Source organism: Orcinus orca, chromosome 4 (assembly GCF_937001465.1).
Source record: "Orcinus orca chromosome 4, mOrcOrc1.1, whole genome shotgun sequence".
Lineage (NCBI taxonomy): Eukaryota > Metazoa > Chordata > Mammalia > Artiodactyla > Delphinidae > Orcinus > Orcinus orca.
Window position 1 is genome coordinate 84,241,014 of NC_064562.1, and position 17,998 is coordinate 84,259,011.

A 17,998-nucleotide genomic window follows, 5' to 3' on the forward strand; every position below is an offset into this window, starting at 1 on the left:
ACAGTAGCTTGTGTCACAACAGGCTACTGAATACAAGTTAATAACATTTAGCAGTTTTATTGATACTTATGTTTTACTGTTAGAATTAGATTAACCCCAGTATAGTAATTAAGTCCGAAAAGTTTACACTATTTCATTTTGTTACCAATAATTTGCACTGTTCAACTGCATACTGTTTGTCATACTGCTTGTGATTTAAGCAGATAGATGAGTATTTTTTTTGAAACCAAAATTTAGTAGCTCTGATTGGAGGCAAGAAGCTATTAAATAGGTAGACACATTTGAAATCAATAATTGTTTGATTTCAAATATCTTAAACAATAGAATCTCAAGTGAGTATTGAATTTCTCAGATGGTTATGCACTTACTCCTCTAGACTGAAAAATGGAACAGGGAGAGGGAAGGAGGGAGGGAAAGAAGGAAGGAAGGAAGGAAGGGAGGGAGGAAGAGAGGGAGGAAAGGATGGAGGGAAAGAAGGGAGGGAGGGAGGAAGGAAGGAAGGGAGGAAGTGAGGAAGGGAGGAAGGAAGGGAGGAAGGAAGGGAGGGAGGGAAGGAAAAAAGGGAGGAAGGGAGGGAGGGGAAGAAAGGGAGGGAGGGAAAGAAGGAAGGGAGGGAAGAAAGACAGAAAGAAAGGAAGGAAGGAAGGAAGAAAGAAAGAGAAAGAAAGGCATGTTCTTTGAGTGATGGCTTTATTTAATGAAAAATAGTCTTCTGTAACCTTATCCTGTAATGTTCATGAGACAGCACTTCCTGAATTTTATTATGTTTGTTTAAGTGTCCATCTTCACTTAATTCTAAAGTTTGTACAAGCAGGGATCATGTCTTTCTTGATTATTATTGAAATCCCCAGTTCTATATCTATATCTGTATCTATATCTATATATTTCTAGATATATTTCTCTATATATAGATGTTATATATATATATATATTTTCAAATAGTGACATCAATTTTTTTTATTGAGGTATATTTGATGTACAATATTACATAAGTTTCAAGTGTACAACATAGTGATTCACAATTTTTAAAGGTTATACTCCATTTATAGTTATTATAAAATATTGACTATACAACAAGAACCTACTGTATAGTACAGGGTATTATATTCACTATCTTATAATAACCTATAATGGAAAAGAAATATGAAAAAGAATATATATATAATATATATATGAATCACTTTGCTGTACACCTGAATCATTGTAAATCAACTATACTTCAATACAAAAATTGACTGTATCCCTGTGTTGTACGGGGATATATATATATATATATATATATATCCTTGTAGCTTATTTATTTTATACAGTTTGTGTCTCTTAACCCCCCTCCTATCTTGCCCCTCCCCCCCTTCCCTCTCCCCTCTGGTAACCACTAGTTTGTTTTCTGTATCTGTGAGCCTGTTTCTTTTCTGTTATATTCACTAGTTTATTTTTTATATTCCACACATAAATGATATCATATAGTATCTGTCTTTCCCTGTCTGACTTATTTCACTTAGCATAATATCCTCCAAGTCCATCCATGTGGCTGCAAGTGACAACATCTCATTCTTTTTTATGGCTGAGTAGTATTCCGTCATATATATATATACACCACATCTTCTTTATCCATTCATCTGCTGATGGACACTTAGGTTGCTTCCATATGACATCAATTTTGATAGAACTAAAATTTTTTTTTTTTTACAATGGAGAAAGGATGGAATGTGTGGACTATATAGAGGACTCTTTTAGTAGAATCTAGTCTAGGAATCCAACAATGCTAAAAACATGTGTTGAATGTTGGCCTTGCATACTTCTTCCTAATCCTCCTAAAATCTCAGCGTTTTGAATTTTTTTCTATGCATGAGAAAATGGTGAAGAACGACGTGCCAAGGAAAAAAAGAGGGTGGGTGGGTTTTTGTCAGGGACTCCCTAGGGAGCTCTTAAAAATACTAGTTCCCAGACCCCAGCCCAACTTTCAGTTGATATGGGATGATGCCCAGAAAATCAGTATTTGAAAGCTCCTCAGATGATTCAGTATTCAGCCTGGGTTGAAAAACAACTGGTCTAGCTGGTCAAATCAGCTTAGTTGGGAAGCTTGCAAATGAGGGCAGTGATGGCATGGCTGACATGTCACCACAGTGTAAGGGAATATCTACAATAAAAGCTCCACATTCCAACACTGGTCAACTAAATGCCCACACCTTTGATCCTGGCCCACTATGGAGGAAGAGAAACTGAGAATGTAGGAGGAGGTGGAGGCCATGATGATGAATAGACCTTGCTTAGGTGGTTGGAGTTGGCCACTAATAAATGTTTTTTGTTTTTTTTTTTAATGTTGAGCCTTCTTTTAATTTATTTTTATTTTTTGGCTGTGTTGGGTCTTCATTTCTGTGCAAGGGCTTTCTCTAGTTGTGGCAAGCGGGGACCACTCTTCATCGCGGTGCACGGGCCTCTCACTGTCATGGCCTCTCTTGTTGCGGAACACAGGCTCCAGATGCGTAGGCTCAGTAGTTGTGGCTCACGGGCCTAGTTGCTCCACGGCATGTGGGATCTTCCCAGACCAGGGCTCGAACCCGTGTCCCCTGCTTTAGCAGGCAGATTCTCAACCACTGCACCACCAGGGAAGCCCTAATACATGTTTTGAAACATCATCTGTTGAACTATCATTAAACAAGTACATGTTAAGAACCCAAGGTATGCTAGGTACTAGGTCCTGGGAATACCAGCCAAGTCCCTGCCTTCACAGAACTTACAGTCTGGGGACCAGACACAGAACAGACAAAGAAGTATATCATCATTGGTATCAATGAGCGCTGTGAGGCAAAAATTAAAGCTGGGTCAAGAGTAGAGAGTGACGGGGTAAAGCCTAGACTGGGCAGTCACGGAGGACAGCTTTGAGGTGGTGATGTTAGAGCTGGGACCTGGGTAAAGAGAAGGAATCAGTGTGGGAGCCACGTGAGAGCTGAGAGAACAGAAAGGGAAGAGTCCTGAGTTGTGGATGTCCTTGGCATGTCCCAAAATAGAAAGTCCCTGGGGTTCGAATGGAGCAGGCTATGTGGGGCCTCGAAGGCCATGGATAGGAGTCTACAGTTTGTCTTGAGTGTGATTCAAAGTCCTTGGAGAATTATGAGCAGAAAATGAATTTGATCTAATTTTATTTTTAAAAAGATCACTCTGTGACAGTGAGGAGAATGGGTTACAGGGGCGAAGAGTAGAGGAAGGGCCACCATTTGGGAGATGAGAGTAGCTCATCATGTTTGGGAGATTAGGATTGTAGTGGTGGCAGAGGGAGAAGCAACAAGATTCAGGATATATTTGAAAGCAGAGTAGTGAAGACTTGCTAATGCAATCATTGTTGCATATAAGAGAGATGATTCAACTGCATAACTGGTGGCTATAAATATTAAATAACTGTACAATGAATTCTGAATGCTAACAACATTGCCACATACACAGTTAGCACTCATAAATCTTAGCCAGTATCAAACATCCAAGCAAATATGTGAGTGGATAATTGGATGTACAAGTCTGCAGCTCAAGGGAGAGGATGGAGCTGGAGATATATGTTTGGGAGGTACAAGGCTATGGGTGGCATTTAAAGCCATTGGACTAGGTGAAATCTTCTAGGGGGTGAGTGTAGAATGAGAAGACTGAAGGCAGCGGCCTGGAGCACTTCAATATAGACACTGAGAGCAGAGGAGGAGCATCCAGCAGAGAAGACAGAGATGGGAGGAAATTCTGGAACTTGGAGAGTGCTGGAAGGCGAGTGGAAAAGTGTTTTAAGGTGGAATTGACTAGACTATTGCTGACAAGTTTTCAAAAACAGTGAAGTCTAAGACTGCCCATTAGAAGTTGTGGGTGGCCTTTTTAAGCCCCTAGCTTGAAATTTTCAGAAGCCTTCCCTGAAAACTTGACATTTCTGAAGCCCTGGCTCCTTCTTGGAGGGATCTCTTAGCCTCAGCTTTTCATTCTCTTTCATTTTTTTCTCTTGTCTCTTTTCTCTTCACATCTTTTCGTCATCTTTCCCACTCAATGAAGCAAGTATTAACTACGCTGCCTGCCTTTCAAAGCGAACAAGTGTTATTTTCCAGAATAGCCCCATTCAGGAAGCATGGGCTTTGCTTTCCACAACAGTGTGATATTTGCAAATTGCTCAGGGGTTATATAAATGCTTCTTATATGAATACGTGGGAGATGGGCATGGAAAGAGCCATTATTTACATAAGTAAATATTTTAAAAATAAAATGTAAATTTTAAAAGATAAATCTGAGTTTAAGATGCCAGTAGCTCTTGAATTATTATTTTAGGAGAGAGAATGCTGCCGTTTGGAAAGTGGTGTTTGGCGTCAATAATCTAGACCACCCATCAACGTTCATGCAGATGCGCCTCGTGAAAACCATCATCCTGCATCCTCGCTACAGTCGAGCAGTGGTAGACTATGACATCAGCATAGTGGAGCTAAGCGAGGACATCAATGAAACGAGCTACGTCCGGCCCGTCTGCTTACCCAGCCCGGAGCAGTCATTAGAACCTGATACTTACTGCTATATCACAGGCTGGGGACACATGGGCAACAAAAGTAAGTCAGGATCCTCAGGAGCACTTGCCTTTCAGCTTGTAACTGGAAAACAATGGGGTACTTCCTGGCCTTTGGCAATCATTTCCCATTTTCACTTATAAAAGTAGAGCCACAAATACTTAGCATCATGTGTCACTCTCCCTTCCATGCAAATCATAGATGTCAACGCACTTAAACCTGCCAAGCCCAGATGCAACCTCAGAAATCCTTCTCCACATCTCAGTCTTTCTCCAGGGAGCCGCTCTTGATGTTTTAGAGCTGGCACGCAAGACGAGACCTATCCGTCATCCTCCCTTGCATTGTTTCTATTGATGATTTGCACTCACTTCAGGCAAAGTCACTCGGAGCCTCTGTCTAGCAGTTAGGTAGTTCCCCTTCTGCAGTCAAGCTGGACGGTCCCATTTCCAACTCTTTGTTATGATTTAGTCCTATCAACATGGGTAACACAACCTGTAAGTCTTTCTAGAAGGAAAACTGGTTAGCTATTTACCTATTCAAATTAGTTTAAATAGTTTGGGTTCTTAGATGATTAATAAAACATATAGAAATTTAAAAATTAGTACTGCTGACTCTCAGCCACCCATAAAGGACTCTCTCATTTTGCTTGACTTATTAAAAGTTTAGAATAAGAATTTAATCGATGAGATATTTTCTTTAATGGTAGGCACTGACCATGCCAACTATATCAGGTGTAGTACTGCAGCTCTCAGGGATGATGATATATATCTGTGTCCTGTTATCTGTCTTAGCAACTGCCAATTTGAAGGACGATTGTTTTTCTTGAAATTTAGTCGTTTTGAGCTAAGTTGAGTTTCTTTTCTATATGATCAACTGAGAATAAAAAGAAAAAAGTAAATAGACAGGAGTAAGTCAATGACTTCTGAAAAGCTAACATGTAAGAAATATGAAGGCAATATCAGACATATGATGTCACCATGCCTGCTAATCTTGGTTTTTAAAAGCTATAATTAGTTTTGTGATACGTGAGAGCAGAATCTATATTGCCTCTACTTGTATTGTTCCCAATATCCACATTAAACTCAGAGTAATCGTGTGACATGTGGCACACACCACGTATATAATGTAGGAAGAGCAAGGGTGTGAGTTCTTTGAAAAGATCTGATTGACACTGACCACACCACTTTCTAGCTTACTATAAAATGGAAAAAATAATAGCAACTGTCTAACTCACAGGATTATTGTAAAGATTAAAGAAAATAGGCCCAGAGAATGCTGAGTGCAGGAGCCTGGCCCACTGTGGGTACCCAGTAAACCTTAGCGATGGTTCTTTTTACCATTCTTTCGACAACTTGGGGAACTTCCACTGTCTGCACTGCATTGATTTTTCCAAACGTATTGGAAAACGTATTCTTTCTTCCATTAAGGTACCCTGTACATGTACACTGCTTCACCGTCACTATCTAAAAGGAGAACAGTGTGTATGTTTTGTAGAATGGCCGAACAATGAGAGATTCTTGCTGCTGGCTTTGAGAAATACATTGTTATTCTGTGAGAACTTTGGAGCAAGATGAAATTCACATGTTCTCTCTGCTGACACTAAGGGATGGCTTTTCCCTTTGACATCTCTCTGATGCATCCTCTAGGATTAAAGGTTCCGACCTCAAATGATGGCTACTGTGGCACAGGATGAGACACATTGTTCAAACCAAGGATAGGGCAACCCTTCCTCTGTTAGTCTGAACAGGCAGTCTGAACTTTTAGCAGAGCACGGCTCACATGTTGAGCTGTCACAGAGCTGGCAGCCTCCCACCTGGAGCAGAGCTCTGGCTTGATTATTTTCCTTTTCATTGTAGTAGCTATTGTTTACGTTGCTACACATAATAAGAGAGGGAAAGCATGAGCCAGGTTACTTAACCAGTCTGTGCCTCAATTTTCTCATTAACAAAATGAAGGGGTTTGATTAAATGATTGCTGTCAGCACTTATAATGGGAAAATTCTGATTTCAAATGAGCTTCATCTTTGAAATGACATTTTAAGAGCATGGTTTTCTTGATATAAAAATGTTATCATTTCATATTTGGCTAGCCTCAGTTTTGAGTCATTGTACCCTCATATATTTTATTTCTTCTTCTTTTTAAAAAATCCAGTGCCTTTTAAGCTGCAAGAGGGAGAAGTCCGCATCATTTCTCTGGAGCAGTGTCAGTCCTACTTTGACACTAAGACCATCACCACCCGGATGATCTGTGCCGGCTATGAGTCTGGCACGGTTGACTCGTGCATGGTAAGTTGCTTTCTGGTTACCAAGGAGATTCAGTTCAGCAGTAGGTTCAATGGGTCCATATAAGCCCATTAGTATTCATGTGTGGCCCTTTGGGAACATCTTCTGAAAATAATTTATTACCAAACGTTTAATTATTCACAGGGTGTCTTCCTTTATTCAGGACCCAAGCAACGCCCTGAGTAACCTCCATGCCCCCCACTCAGGTTGCCTTCTGGTTTCTCACCTCCTGCATGGGGTCAGCACCCTGGGCCAGCAACAGGAGGAGAATCAATTGTTCTGGTCCATCTCCTTGGACTATTTTAGTGGCCAGGACAAGCAAGTTTCTGAGAGCAGCTAGTGGTAACCAGAGCTCCAACCAGGTTGCCTCAGGAAGCAGGGGACAGACACCAAGGGCATATTCAACCATCGGGGTGATGGCACTGAAGCACATACAACACTCCAATCTCCAGGGTGTGTGACAGACCCACCTCCGTCTCAGGAGTTGATCACACTGGCATTGTTTGGGGCTGCACGTGATTGCCAGCATGTCTTCAAATATCTATCACTGAACACAACCTTTAGACTCAGGATTTCTGGTCACAACAGTTCATAGAGTGTGCTGACTGAGCGATGCAGGGAAGCTTTTTTTGAATTTTTGAATTTTATTTTATTTATCTTTTTTATACAGCAGGTTCTTATTAGTCATCCATTTTATACACATCAGTGTATACATGTCAATCCCAATCTCCCAATTCATCCCACCACCACTCCCACCCCCCCCCGCAGGGAAGCATTTTTACTTAATAAACACTCATTGCATATTATACTGGACTGGCTCCCAGGGGAGGATGGAAAAGGGCGAGCACTTAAAGAAGCTTGTAACAGAGTGGGGAAGGCAGTTATCGCACGACAGTGCTATGAAGCATCTCTGTTATTTCACTGCTTTGGAGTAGATCAAATTGCCCCCAAGTTTTAGAATTGAAGAAGAGATGCAACAATATTATTGCCCCTGACCCAACATAATAAGATGACATTTTTGATTGTCCATTTCACAACAGAAATGGCCTGGTGGTGATTTAGACAGTTGTCATGGGAAAGAGGGAGGCAGGCTCCCTTGAAGTTTCAGTGAGTCACCTTCCCTTCTGTCCTCTGGCCCCAAGTCATCCAGCTGAGGTGGGCAGTGATAGAGGAACCCCTGCCTTCCATGCAAGAGGCCTAGGTTTGATAGACCAAAGCCAAAACAAAAGTGACTAGGAGGCAGCATGGTGTCAGGGCTAGGACACATGATTTGCAACCTGAAAGGTCTGGGTTGGCTCCCATCTCTGGCAGTGAGAACAATGTGACCTGAAGAAGTTATTTAACCTCTGTAGAATATTTTCTCCCAAGTAAGATGGGGCTGATTCCGTCTGATTTGCAGAGTATCTTTGGGATTAACTGGGTTAATGTCCCAGTATTTTAACATATGTGTATATGACGTCTGGCATATGCCCTCAATGAATATCAACAATGTGAATGTTAACATCTACCAGTTAGTGCTTACTGTGTTCCAGGATCTCTTCTAAATACTTTCTAATAACTCACTTAATTCTCACAGTCATCCTTGTGGCAGTATCTGTGTTTTTCCTATTTTACAGATCAAGAAAACAAGGGACCAGAGAGGTTAAGTAATTTACCCCATATCACCCAGCATTAAGGTGGTAGAATGAAGATATGAATGTAGGCAGCCTGGCTTCAGAATTCAAGTGCTTGGTCACTACACTATCCTAGAAGCAATGATTAACGTGAATACATTTCTCCCTGTTGCCAACATGATCTGGACGTCTACCAAAAAGTAGTTCCTCTTCATCTCTTGGTAACTGCTAAAGGGAGGGGATAGAAGGTGATTCTTTGAAAGAGAAATGAAGGTCCAGCACAGCCACAGGCATAGGCATGTTCATATCGTAATGTCTAATAGTAAACAGGTCCTGCCAACTTCTTTAGTGGTGGGAATTCCGCACTATGGATATCTTAAATGCATACCAGATGCTCTCTAACACAACCCCAGGTAGAAAACAAAACACAAAACAAACAATAGCTACTTTTTACCAAGTCTGGAGCAAGATTATGCACCAGAACCTCTCATTACCTTCCTTAATTGCATCAACAGGTCACATTGGAAGCCATGGGTCCTTTGTTAAGGTCTAGAAATCATGGAACTCAGTATTGAAACCAAACATAAACTTTGGCCTAAAGCCCAATATTATGAAGAAGAAAAGAGGACCAAAAACCAGACAACTTGTACCTTTAGCTGTATCCCCCTTTTGTTTTGAATTGATGCTTCTTCACCTTTTGTTTTCCAACTAACAAATGTCCACCTGCCTCATTAAGCCTAGCTCAAAACCCACTCTTATGGGGACCCTGTGTTCCCCTCCGGCTGGAAGTAATCACTTATTCCTTTGAAGACTCCTTTATTTATAGCCCTTAGATTTTGCTTTCATGTAAAGTTTTTCTCATTACCCAAGTGGAGTTTTGGCCCCCTGGGGACAAAAGTAGCTCTTTACTTGTGTAGACTGTAGCACAGAATCTTGCAAAAATTAGATGCTAAATAATTATGTGGCTAAGTTTCTGATCTGGAAGTGTAGAGATGCTGACCTGTAAATATCCCATTTTAATCACTCTCTGGCATAATAAGTAGCTCAACCTAAATAAGTCAGTATCTTAGTATTTCTTTTATATAAGAGGAGATGAAAAAATTGTGGAATATGTCTAATAAAATTGTTTCCAGTAAATTTTGCTTAAAAAATCAATTAGGCTTTCAGACAGAACAGCTTAGCCTCTTGCAAAATCTATGCTTATTAGTTAGGTTTACAGCATTGGTAAATTATGAATGCAATGTTCACCACTTCTAGGAAGGAGCGTGATATATTCAAAGTCCTGAAAGGGAAAAACCTTCAACCTAGGATACTCTATCCAGCAAGATTATCATTTAGAATAGAATGAGAGATAAAGAATTTCTCAGACAAGAAAAACCTAAAAGAATAGAGCAACGCTAAACCTACCCTAAAAGAAATATTGAAGGGTCTTCTCTAAATATTGAAGAAGGGTCTTCTTCTTTCTCTAGAAAAGAAGGAAGAATCTATTGGAAACAAAAAATCATAATAGGAGAAGCAAATAGGTAAAAGGATTGAAGATCACTTAAATAAGCCACGCCACTACATAGATTAAAAAGCAAACAAAAAAGATTTTTTTTGTAAAAGCAATTATAACTACAATTAACAGCAAAAGAATAAGTATGAAGATGTAAAATAGAACATCAAAAATCATAAAATGTGGGAGAGTGGAGTATAAAAATGTAGATCTTTTAGAATGTGTTTGAATTTGTATGACTAGCAGTTTAAAGATATAATAATGGGTCAACATACTTGAAATCCATAGTAATCACAAATCAAAACACACAGTAGGTTCACAAAAACCAGAAAGGAACTCAAGCATACTACAAAAGAAAATAATCAAACCACAAAAGGAAAAACAAAAAGAAGAAATGAACAAGGAAGAACTACAAAAACAACTGGAAAACAAGGTTTAAAATGGCAATAAGTACATACCTATCAATAATTATTTGTTTTAATTTTTATTTTATATTGGTGTATAGTTGATTTACCATGTTGTGTTAGCTTCAGGTATACAGCAAAGTGGTTCAGTTATACATATTCATATATCCATTCTTTTTCAGATTCTTTTCCCATATAGGTTATTACAGAATATTGAGTCAAGTTCCCTGTGCTATACAGTAGGTCCTTGTTGATCTGTTTTATATATAGTAGTGTGTATTTGTTAATCCCAACCTCCTAATTTATCCACCACCACCACCCCCGACCTTTCCTCTTTGGTAACCATAAGTTTGTTTTCTAATTCTATGGGTCTATTTCTGTTTTGTAAATAAGTTCATTTGTATCATCTTTATAGATTCCAAATATAGGTGATATCATATGATATTTATCTTTCTCTGACTTACTTCACTTAGTATGATAATCTCCTGGTCCATCCATGTTGCTGCAAATGACATTATTTCATTCTTTTTAATGGCTGAGTAATATTCCACTATATATATGTAGCACATCTTCTTTATCCATTCCTCTGCTGATGGGCATTTAGGTTGCTTCCATGTCTTGGCTATTGTAAATAGTGCAGCAGTGAACATTGGGGGTGCATGTATCTTTTCAAATTATGGTTTTCTCTGGACATTTGCCCAGAAATGGGATTGCTGGATCATATGGTAGCTCTATTTTCAGTTTTTCAAGGAACGTCCATACTGTTCTCCATAGTGGTTGTACCAATTTATCTTCCCACCAACAGTGTAAGAGGGTTCCCTTTCCTCCACACCCTCTCCAGCATTTATTGTTTATAGACTTTTTGATGATAGCCATTCTGGCCAGTGTGTAGTGATACCTCATTGTAGTTTTGATTGGCATTTCTCTAATAATTAGTAATAATGAGCATCTTTTCATGTGGCTTTTGGCCATCTGTATGTATTCTTTGGAGAAATGTCTATTTAGATTTCTGCCCATTTTTTGATTGGGGTGTTTGTTTTTTTGATATTGAGCCATATGAGTTGTTTGTATATTTTGGAGATTAATCCTTGTTGGTCGCACCATTTGCAAATATTTTTACCCATTCTGTAGGTTGTCTTTTTGTTTTGTTGATGGTTTCCTTTGCTGTGCAAAAGCTTTTAAGTTTAATTAGGTCTCATTTGTTTATTTTTGTTTTTATATTCATTACTCTAGGAGGTAGATCCAAAAACATATTGCTGCGATTTATGTCAGAGAGTGTGCTGCCTATGTTTTCCTCTAAGAGTTTTATAGTATCTGGTCTTACATTTAGATCTTTAATCCATTTTGAGTTTGTTTTTGTGTGTGGTGTCAGAGAATATTCTAATTTCATTCTTTTACATGTAGCAGTCCAGTCTTCCCAGCACCAATTATTGAAGAGGCTGTGTTTTCTCCATTGTATACTCTTGCTTCCTTTGTCATATATTAATTGACCATAGGTGTGTGGATTTCTGTGCTTTCTATACTGTTCCATTGATCTATAACCCTGTCGTCGTGCCAGTACCGTACTGTTTTAATTACTGTAGCTTTATAGTATATTCTGAAGTGAGGGAGCCTAATTCCTCCAGCTCTGTTTTTCTTTCTCAAGATTGCTTTGGCTATATGGGGCCTTTTATGTTTCCATACAAATTTTAAGATTTTTTGTTCTAATTCTGTGAAAAATGCCATTGGTAATTTGATAGGGATTGCACTGAATCTATAGATTGCCTTGGGTAGTCTAGTCATTTTGACAGCGTTGATTCTTCCAGGCCAAGAACATGGTGTATCTTTCCATCTGTTTGTGTCATCTTCGATTTCTTTCATCATTTTCTGAATAGAGGTCTTTGGTCTCCTTAGGTAAGTTTATTCTTAGGTATTTTATTCTTTTTGATGCAATGGGAAATGGGATTTTTTCATAATTTCTCTTTCTGATCTTTTGTTGATAATGCATAGAAGTTCAACAGATTTCTGTGTATTAATTTTGTATCCTGAAACTTTACTGAATTCATTGATGAGCTCTAGTGGTTTTCTGGTAGCATCTTTAGAATTTTCTATGTATAGTTATTATGGCATCTGCAAACAGTGATGGTTTTACTTTTTCTTTTCCTATTTGGATTCCTTTTATTTCTCTTTCTTCTCTGATTGCCATTGCTAGGACTTCCAAAACTATGTTGAGTAAACATGGCAAGAGTAGACATCCTAGTCTTGTTCCTGATCTTAGAGGACATACTTTCAGCATCTCACTGATGAGTATGATGTTAGCTGTGGGCTTGTCATATATGGCCTTTATTATGTTGAGTTATGGTCCCTCTCTGCCCATTTTCTGGAGAGCTTTTTTTTTTTTTAATCATAAATGGGCATTGAATTTTGTCAAAAGATTTTTCTGCACATATTGAGATGATCATATGGTTTTTATTCTTCAATTTGTTATTGTGGTGTATCACACGGATTGATTTGTGGATATTGAGAAATCCTTGCATTCCTGGGATTAGTGTATGATCCTTTTAATGTATTGTTGGATTTGGTCTGCTAGTATTCTGGTTGAGTATTTTGGGGTCTATGTTCAGTGATATTGGCCTGTAATTTCCTTTTATTTTTTTTTTTGTGGTATCTTTGTCTGGTTTTGATGTCAGAATTTGGGAGTGTTCTTTCCTCTGCAGTTTTTTGGAATAGTTTCAGAAGGATAGGTGTTAGCTCTTCTCTAAACGTTTGATAGAATTTGCCTGTGAAGCCATCTGGTCCTGGGCTTTTGTTTGTTGGGAGTTTTTTCATCACAGTTTCAGTATCAGTACTTGTGATTGGTCTATTCATATTTTCTATTTCTTCCTGGTTCAGTCGTGGAGGATTGCACCTTTCTAAGAATTTGTCCATTTCTTCTAGGCTGTCCATTTTATTGGCGTAGTTGCTTGTAGTAGTCTCTTAGGATGCTTTGTATTTCTGTGGTGTCTGTTGTAACTTCTTTTTCATTTCTAATTTTGATTTAAGCCCCATACCTTTTTTTTCTTGATGAGTCTAGCTAAATATTTATCAATTTTATTTTTTCAAAGAACCAGCTTTTAGTTTCATTGATCTTTTCTGTTGTTTTCTTCATCTCTATTTCATTTATTTCTGTTCTAATCTTTATGATTTCTTTCCTTTTACTAACTTTGGGCTGTGTTTGTTTTCTCTTTCTCTAATTGCTTTAGGTGTAAGGTGAGGTTGCTTATTTGAAATTTTTCTTGTTTCCTGAGGTAAGATTGTATTGCTATAAACTTCCCTCTTAGAACTGCTTTTGCTGTTTCCCAAAGGTTTTGGATCATTGTGTTTTCATTTTCATTTGTCTCTAGGTATTTTTTGATTTCCTCTTTGATTCCTTTGGTGGTCCATTGGTTGTTTAGTAACATATTGTTTAGCCTCCACGTGTTTGTGTTTTTTAGTTTTTTTTCTTGTAGTTAATATCTAATCTCATAGTGTTGTGGTCAAAAAAGATGCTTGATATAATTTCAATTTTCTAAAATTTACCTAGGTTTGCTTTGTGGCCCAGCACATGATCTATCCTGGAGAATGTTCCAAGTGCACTTGAGAAGAAAGTGTATTCAACTGCTTTCAGATGGAATGCACTCTAAATATCAGTTAAGTCCACCTGGTCTAATGTGTCATTTAAGGCCTGTGTTTCCTTACGAATTTTCTGTCTGGATGATCTGTCCATTGATGTAAGTGGGGTGTTAAAGTCCCCACTATTATTGTGTTACTGTTGATTTCTCCTTTTACAGCTGTTAGCAGTTGCCTTATGTATTGAGGTGCTCCTATGTTGGGTGCATATATATTTATAATTGTTATATCTTCTTCTTGGATTGATCCCTTGATCATTCTGTAGTGTCCTTTTCTGTCTCTTGTAACAGTCTTTAAAGTCTATTTTGTCTGATATGAGTATTGCTACTCCAGCTTTCTTTTGATTTCCATTTGCATGGAATAGTTTTTTCCATCCCCTCACTTTCATTCTGTATCTATCCCTAGATCTGAAGTGGGTCTCTTGTCAACAGCATATATTCAGGTCTTATTTTTGTATACATTCAGCCAGTCTGTGTCTTTTGGTTGGAGCATTTAATCCATTTACATTTAAGGTAATTATTGATATGTGTATTCTTATTGCCATTTTCTTAATTGTTTATGATTTGTTTCTGTAGGTCATTTTTTCTTCCCTTCCTCTTTTGTTCTCTTCTCTTGTGATTTGATGACTATCTTTAGAGTTGTATTTGGATTGCTTTTTCTTTTTTGTTTGTGTATGTATTGTAGATTTTTGGTTTGTGGTTACCATGAGGCTTTAAAAAATTTTTTTTATTTTATATTGGAGTATAGTTGATTTACAATGTTGTTAGTTTCAAGTGTGGGGCAAAGTGATTCAGTCATACAATCTTTTTCAAATTCTTTTCCCATTTAGGTCATTACAGAATATTGAGTAGAGTTCCTTGTGCTATACAGTAGGTTCTCATTAGTTATCTATTTTAAATAGTGTGTATGTTAATCCCAAACTTCCAATTTATCCCTCCCCTGCAACATTTCCCCTTTAGTAACCAAGTTTCTTTTCTTAGTTTGTGAGTCTATTTCTGTCTTGTAAATAAGTTCATTTGTATCATTCTTCTACGATTCTGCATATAAGTGATGTCATATGATATTTGTCTTTCTCTGACTTACTTCACTTAGTATGATAATCTCAGGGTCCATCCATCTTGCTGCCAATGGCATTATTTCGTTCTTTTTAATGGCTGAGTAATATTCTATTGTATAGATATACCACATCTACTTTATGCATTCATCTGTTGATGGACATGTAGGTTGCTCCATGTTTTGACTATTGTAAACACTGCTGCAATGAACATTAGGCTGAATGTATCCTTTTGAATCAACCATGAGATTTTGATATAGCAGTCTATATGTATAAAAGATTGATTTAAGTTGCTGGTTTCTTAATTTCATATGCATTTCCAATATCCTATATCCAATATCCTCTTCTCATGATTACTGGTTTTGATATCATACCTGCAGGGAGATGATTTCCTACCTTTACTGTATGTTTGCCTTTACCGGTGAGCTTTCCCATTCATAATTTTCTTGTTTCTAATGATGGCCTTTTCTTTTCTGCCTAGAGAAGTTCCTCTAGCAGTTTGTTGGCATTTTGTTGTAAAGCTGGTTTGGTGGTGCTGAATTCTCTTAGCTTTTGCTTGTCTGTAAAGGTTTTGATTACTCCATTGAATCTGAACAGGAGCCTTGCTGGGTAGTGTTCTTGGTTGTCTGTTTTTCCCTGTCATCACTTGAAATATATTATGCCAATCCCTTCTGGCCTGCAGTTTCTGCTGAAAAATCAGCTGATAACTATATGAAGATTTCCTTGTATGTTACTTGTTGCTTTTCCCTTGTTGCTTTTAATATTTTCTCTTTGTCTTTAGTTTTTGAAAATTTGATACGTGTCTTGGCATGTTCCTCCTTGGGTTTATCCTGTGTGGGCCTCTGTGCTTCCTGGACTTCAGTCCATGTTTCCCTTCCCATGTTAGGGAAGTTTTCAGCTATTTCTTCAAATATTTTCTCAGGCCGTTTCTCTCTCTTCTGGGACCCCTATGATGCAAAAGTTGGTGCATTTAATGTTGTCTCAGAGGTCTCTTAGACAGTCCTTATTTCAGTTTTTTTCTTTCTTCTGTTCTGCAGCAATGATTTCCACCAATCTGTCTTCCAGCTCACTTATTTGTTCTTCTGCCTCATTTATTCTTCTATTGATTCCTTCTAGTGTATTTTTCATTTCAATTTTTGTATTGTTCATCTGTTTGTTCTTTAAATCTCTGTTAATTATTTCTTGTATCTTCTCAGGCTGTGCCTCCATTATTTTTCCAAGATCTTGGATCACCTTTACTATCATTTCTCTGAATACTTTTTCAGGCAGATTGCCTATCTATCTCCACTTCACTTACTTGTTCTTCTGGGGTTTTATCTTGTTCCTTCGTCTGGAACATATTTCTCTGCCATCTTGTCTGTCTGTGTTTGTGGCCTTCATTTCTCATGCTGCAGGTTTGTAGTTCCTCTTGCTTCTGGTGTCTACCCCCTGGTGGGTGAGGTTGGTCCAGGGGCTTGTGCAGGCTTCCTGGTGGGAGGGCCTGGTGCCTGCACACTGGTGGATGGAGCTGGTTCTTGTCCCTCTGGTGGGCAGGGCTGTTTCAAGAGGTGTGTTTAGAGGCAGCTGTGCATTCAGGATGACTTTAGGCAGCCTGTAAGTGGGGCTGTGTTGGCTGTCTGTCCTGAGGCATCCCAACACTGGACCTTGCAGGCTGTTGAGGGGGGCAGGTTTCAGTGCCAAAATGTTGACCTCCAGGAGAGCTCATGCCAATGAGTACTCCCTGGGGCCTCTGCCACCAGTGTCCTTGCCCCCAGTGAGCCAAAGCTGACCCCCACCTCCCCAGGAGACCCTCCAAGATACACAGGTAGGTCTGGCCCAGGCTCTTATTGAGTCACTTCTTTGCCCTGGATCCCAGTGCACGTGAAACCTTGTGTGTGCCCTTCAAGAGTGGAGTCTCTTTTTTCCCCAGTATTGTGGAGCTCCGGCGCTTTGAAGGCCTTCTCATGTGCTGCTGGCCTTCAAAGCCAAATGCTCTGGGCTCTCCTCCTCCTGATGCCAGATCCCCAGGCTGGGGAGCCTGATGTGGGGCTCAGAACTCTCACTCCTGTGGGAGAACCTCTGTGATATAATAATTATTTTCCAGTTTTTGGGTCACCCACCCAGTGCATATGGGATTTGATTTTACTGCAAATGTGCCCCTCCTACCATCTTGTTGTGGCTTCTTCTTTGTCTTTGGATGTAGAATATCTTGTTTGCTAGGTTCCAGTCTTTTCTATTGATGGTTGTTCAGTGGTTGTGATTTTGGTGTTTTTGTGAGAGGAGGTGAGCTCAATTTCTTCTACTCCACCATCTTGTCTCCTCCCATGTCAATTATTACCTTAAATGTCAATGGAGTAAATGATCCAATCAAAATACAGAATGATACATTGAATAAAAAACATGAACCTACAATATGCTGCCTAAAAATGTCTCACTTTAGGGTGAAAGACAAACACAGACTGAAAGTGAGGGGATGGAAAAAATATTTAATGAAAATGGAAATAATAAGAAAGCCGGGGTAGAAATACTTATATCAGACCAAATAGACTTTAAAACAAAGGCCATAAAGAAAGACAAAGAAGTGTATCATATGATAAAGGGATCAATACTAAAAGAGGCTATTATACTGATTAACATAGGTGCTCCTGTATTGGGTGCATATAAATATGTAAAAGAAATACTAATAGACATAAAGGGAGAAACTGATTGGAATACAATAATAGTAGGAGATTTTAACACCCCAGTGACATCAATGGACAGATCATCCGGACAGAAAACCAGTAAGGAAACAGAGGTCCTAAATGACACAACAGACCAGTTGTACTTGTTTTCAAGCACACATGGAACATTCTCCAGGACAGACAACATACTAGGTCACAAAACAAGCCTCAACAAATTTAGAAATCATTTCAAGCATTTTTCCTGACCACAATGGTATGAAACTACCAGAGAAAGAAAAACAGGAAAAGAGTGAATACATGGAGACTAAACAACATGCCACTAAGAAAACCAATGGAT

The 17,998-nt window shown here is 38.7% G+C and overlaps 1 protein-coding gene across 1 annotated transcript in view; it reads left to right on the top strand.

Annotated features, from left to right (window-relative positions):
* CORIN (corin, serine peptidase) overlaps positions 1–17,998 on the top strand; it is a 219,043-nt gene that overhangs the window by 193,710 nt on the left and 7,335 nt on the right. Inside the window, exons 19-20 of the mRNA XM_004268336.4 lie at positions 4,297–4,568; positions 6,678–6,811. Coding sequence (XP_004268384.1) covers positions 4,297–4,568; positions 6,678–6,811 — 406 coding nt within the window. The remainder of the gene's footprint in view (positions 1–4,296; positions 4,569–6,677; positions 6,812–17,998) is intronic.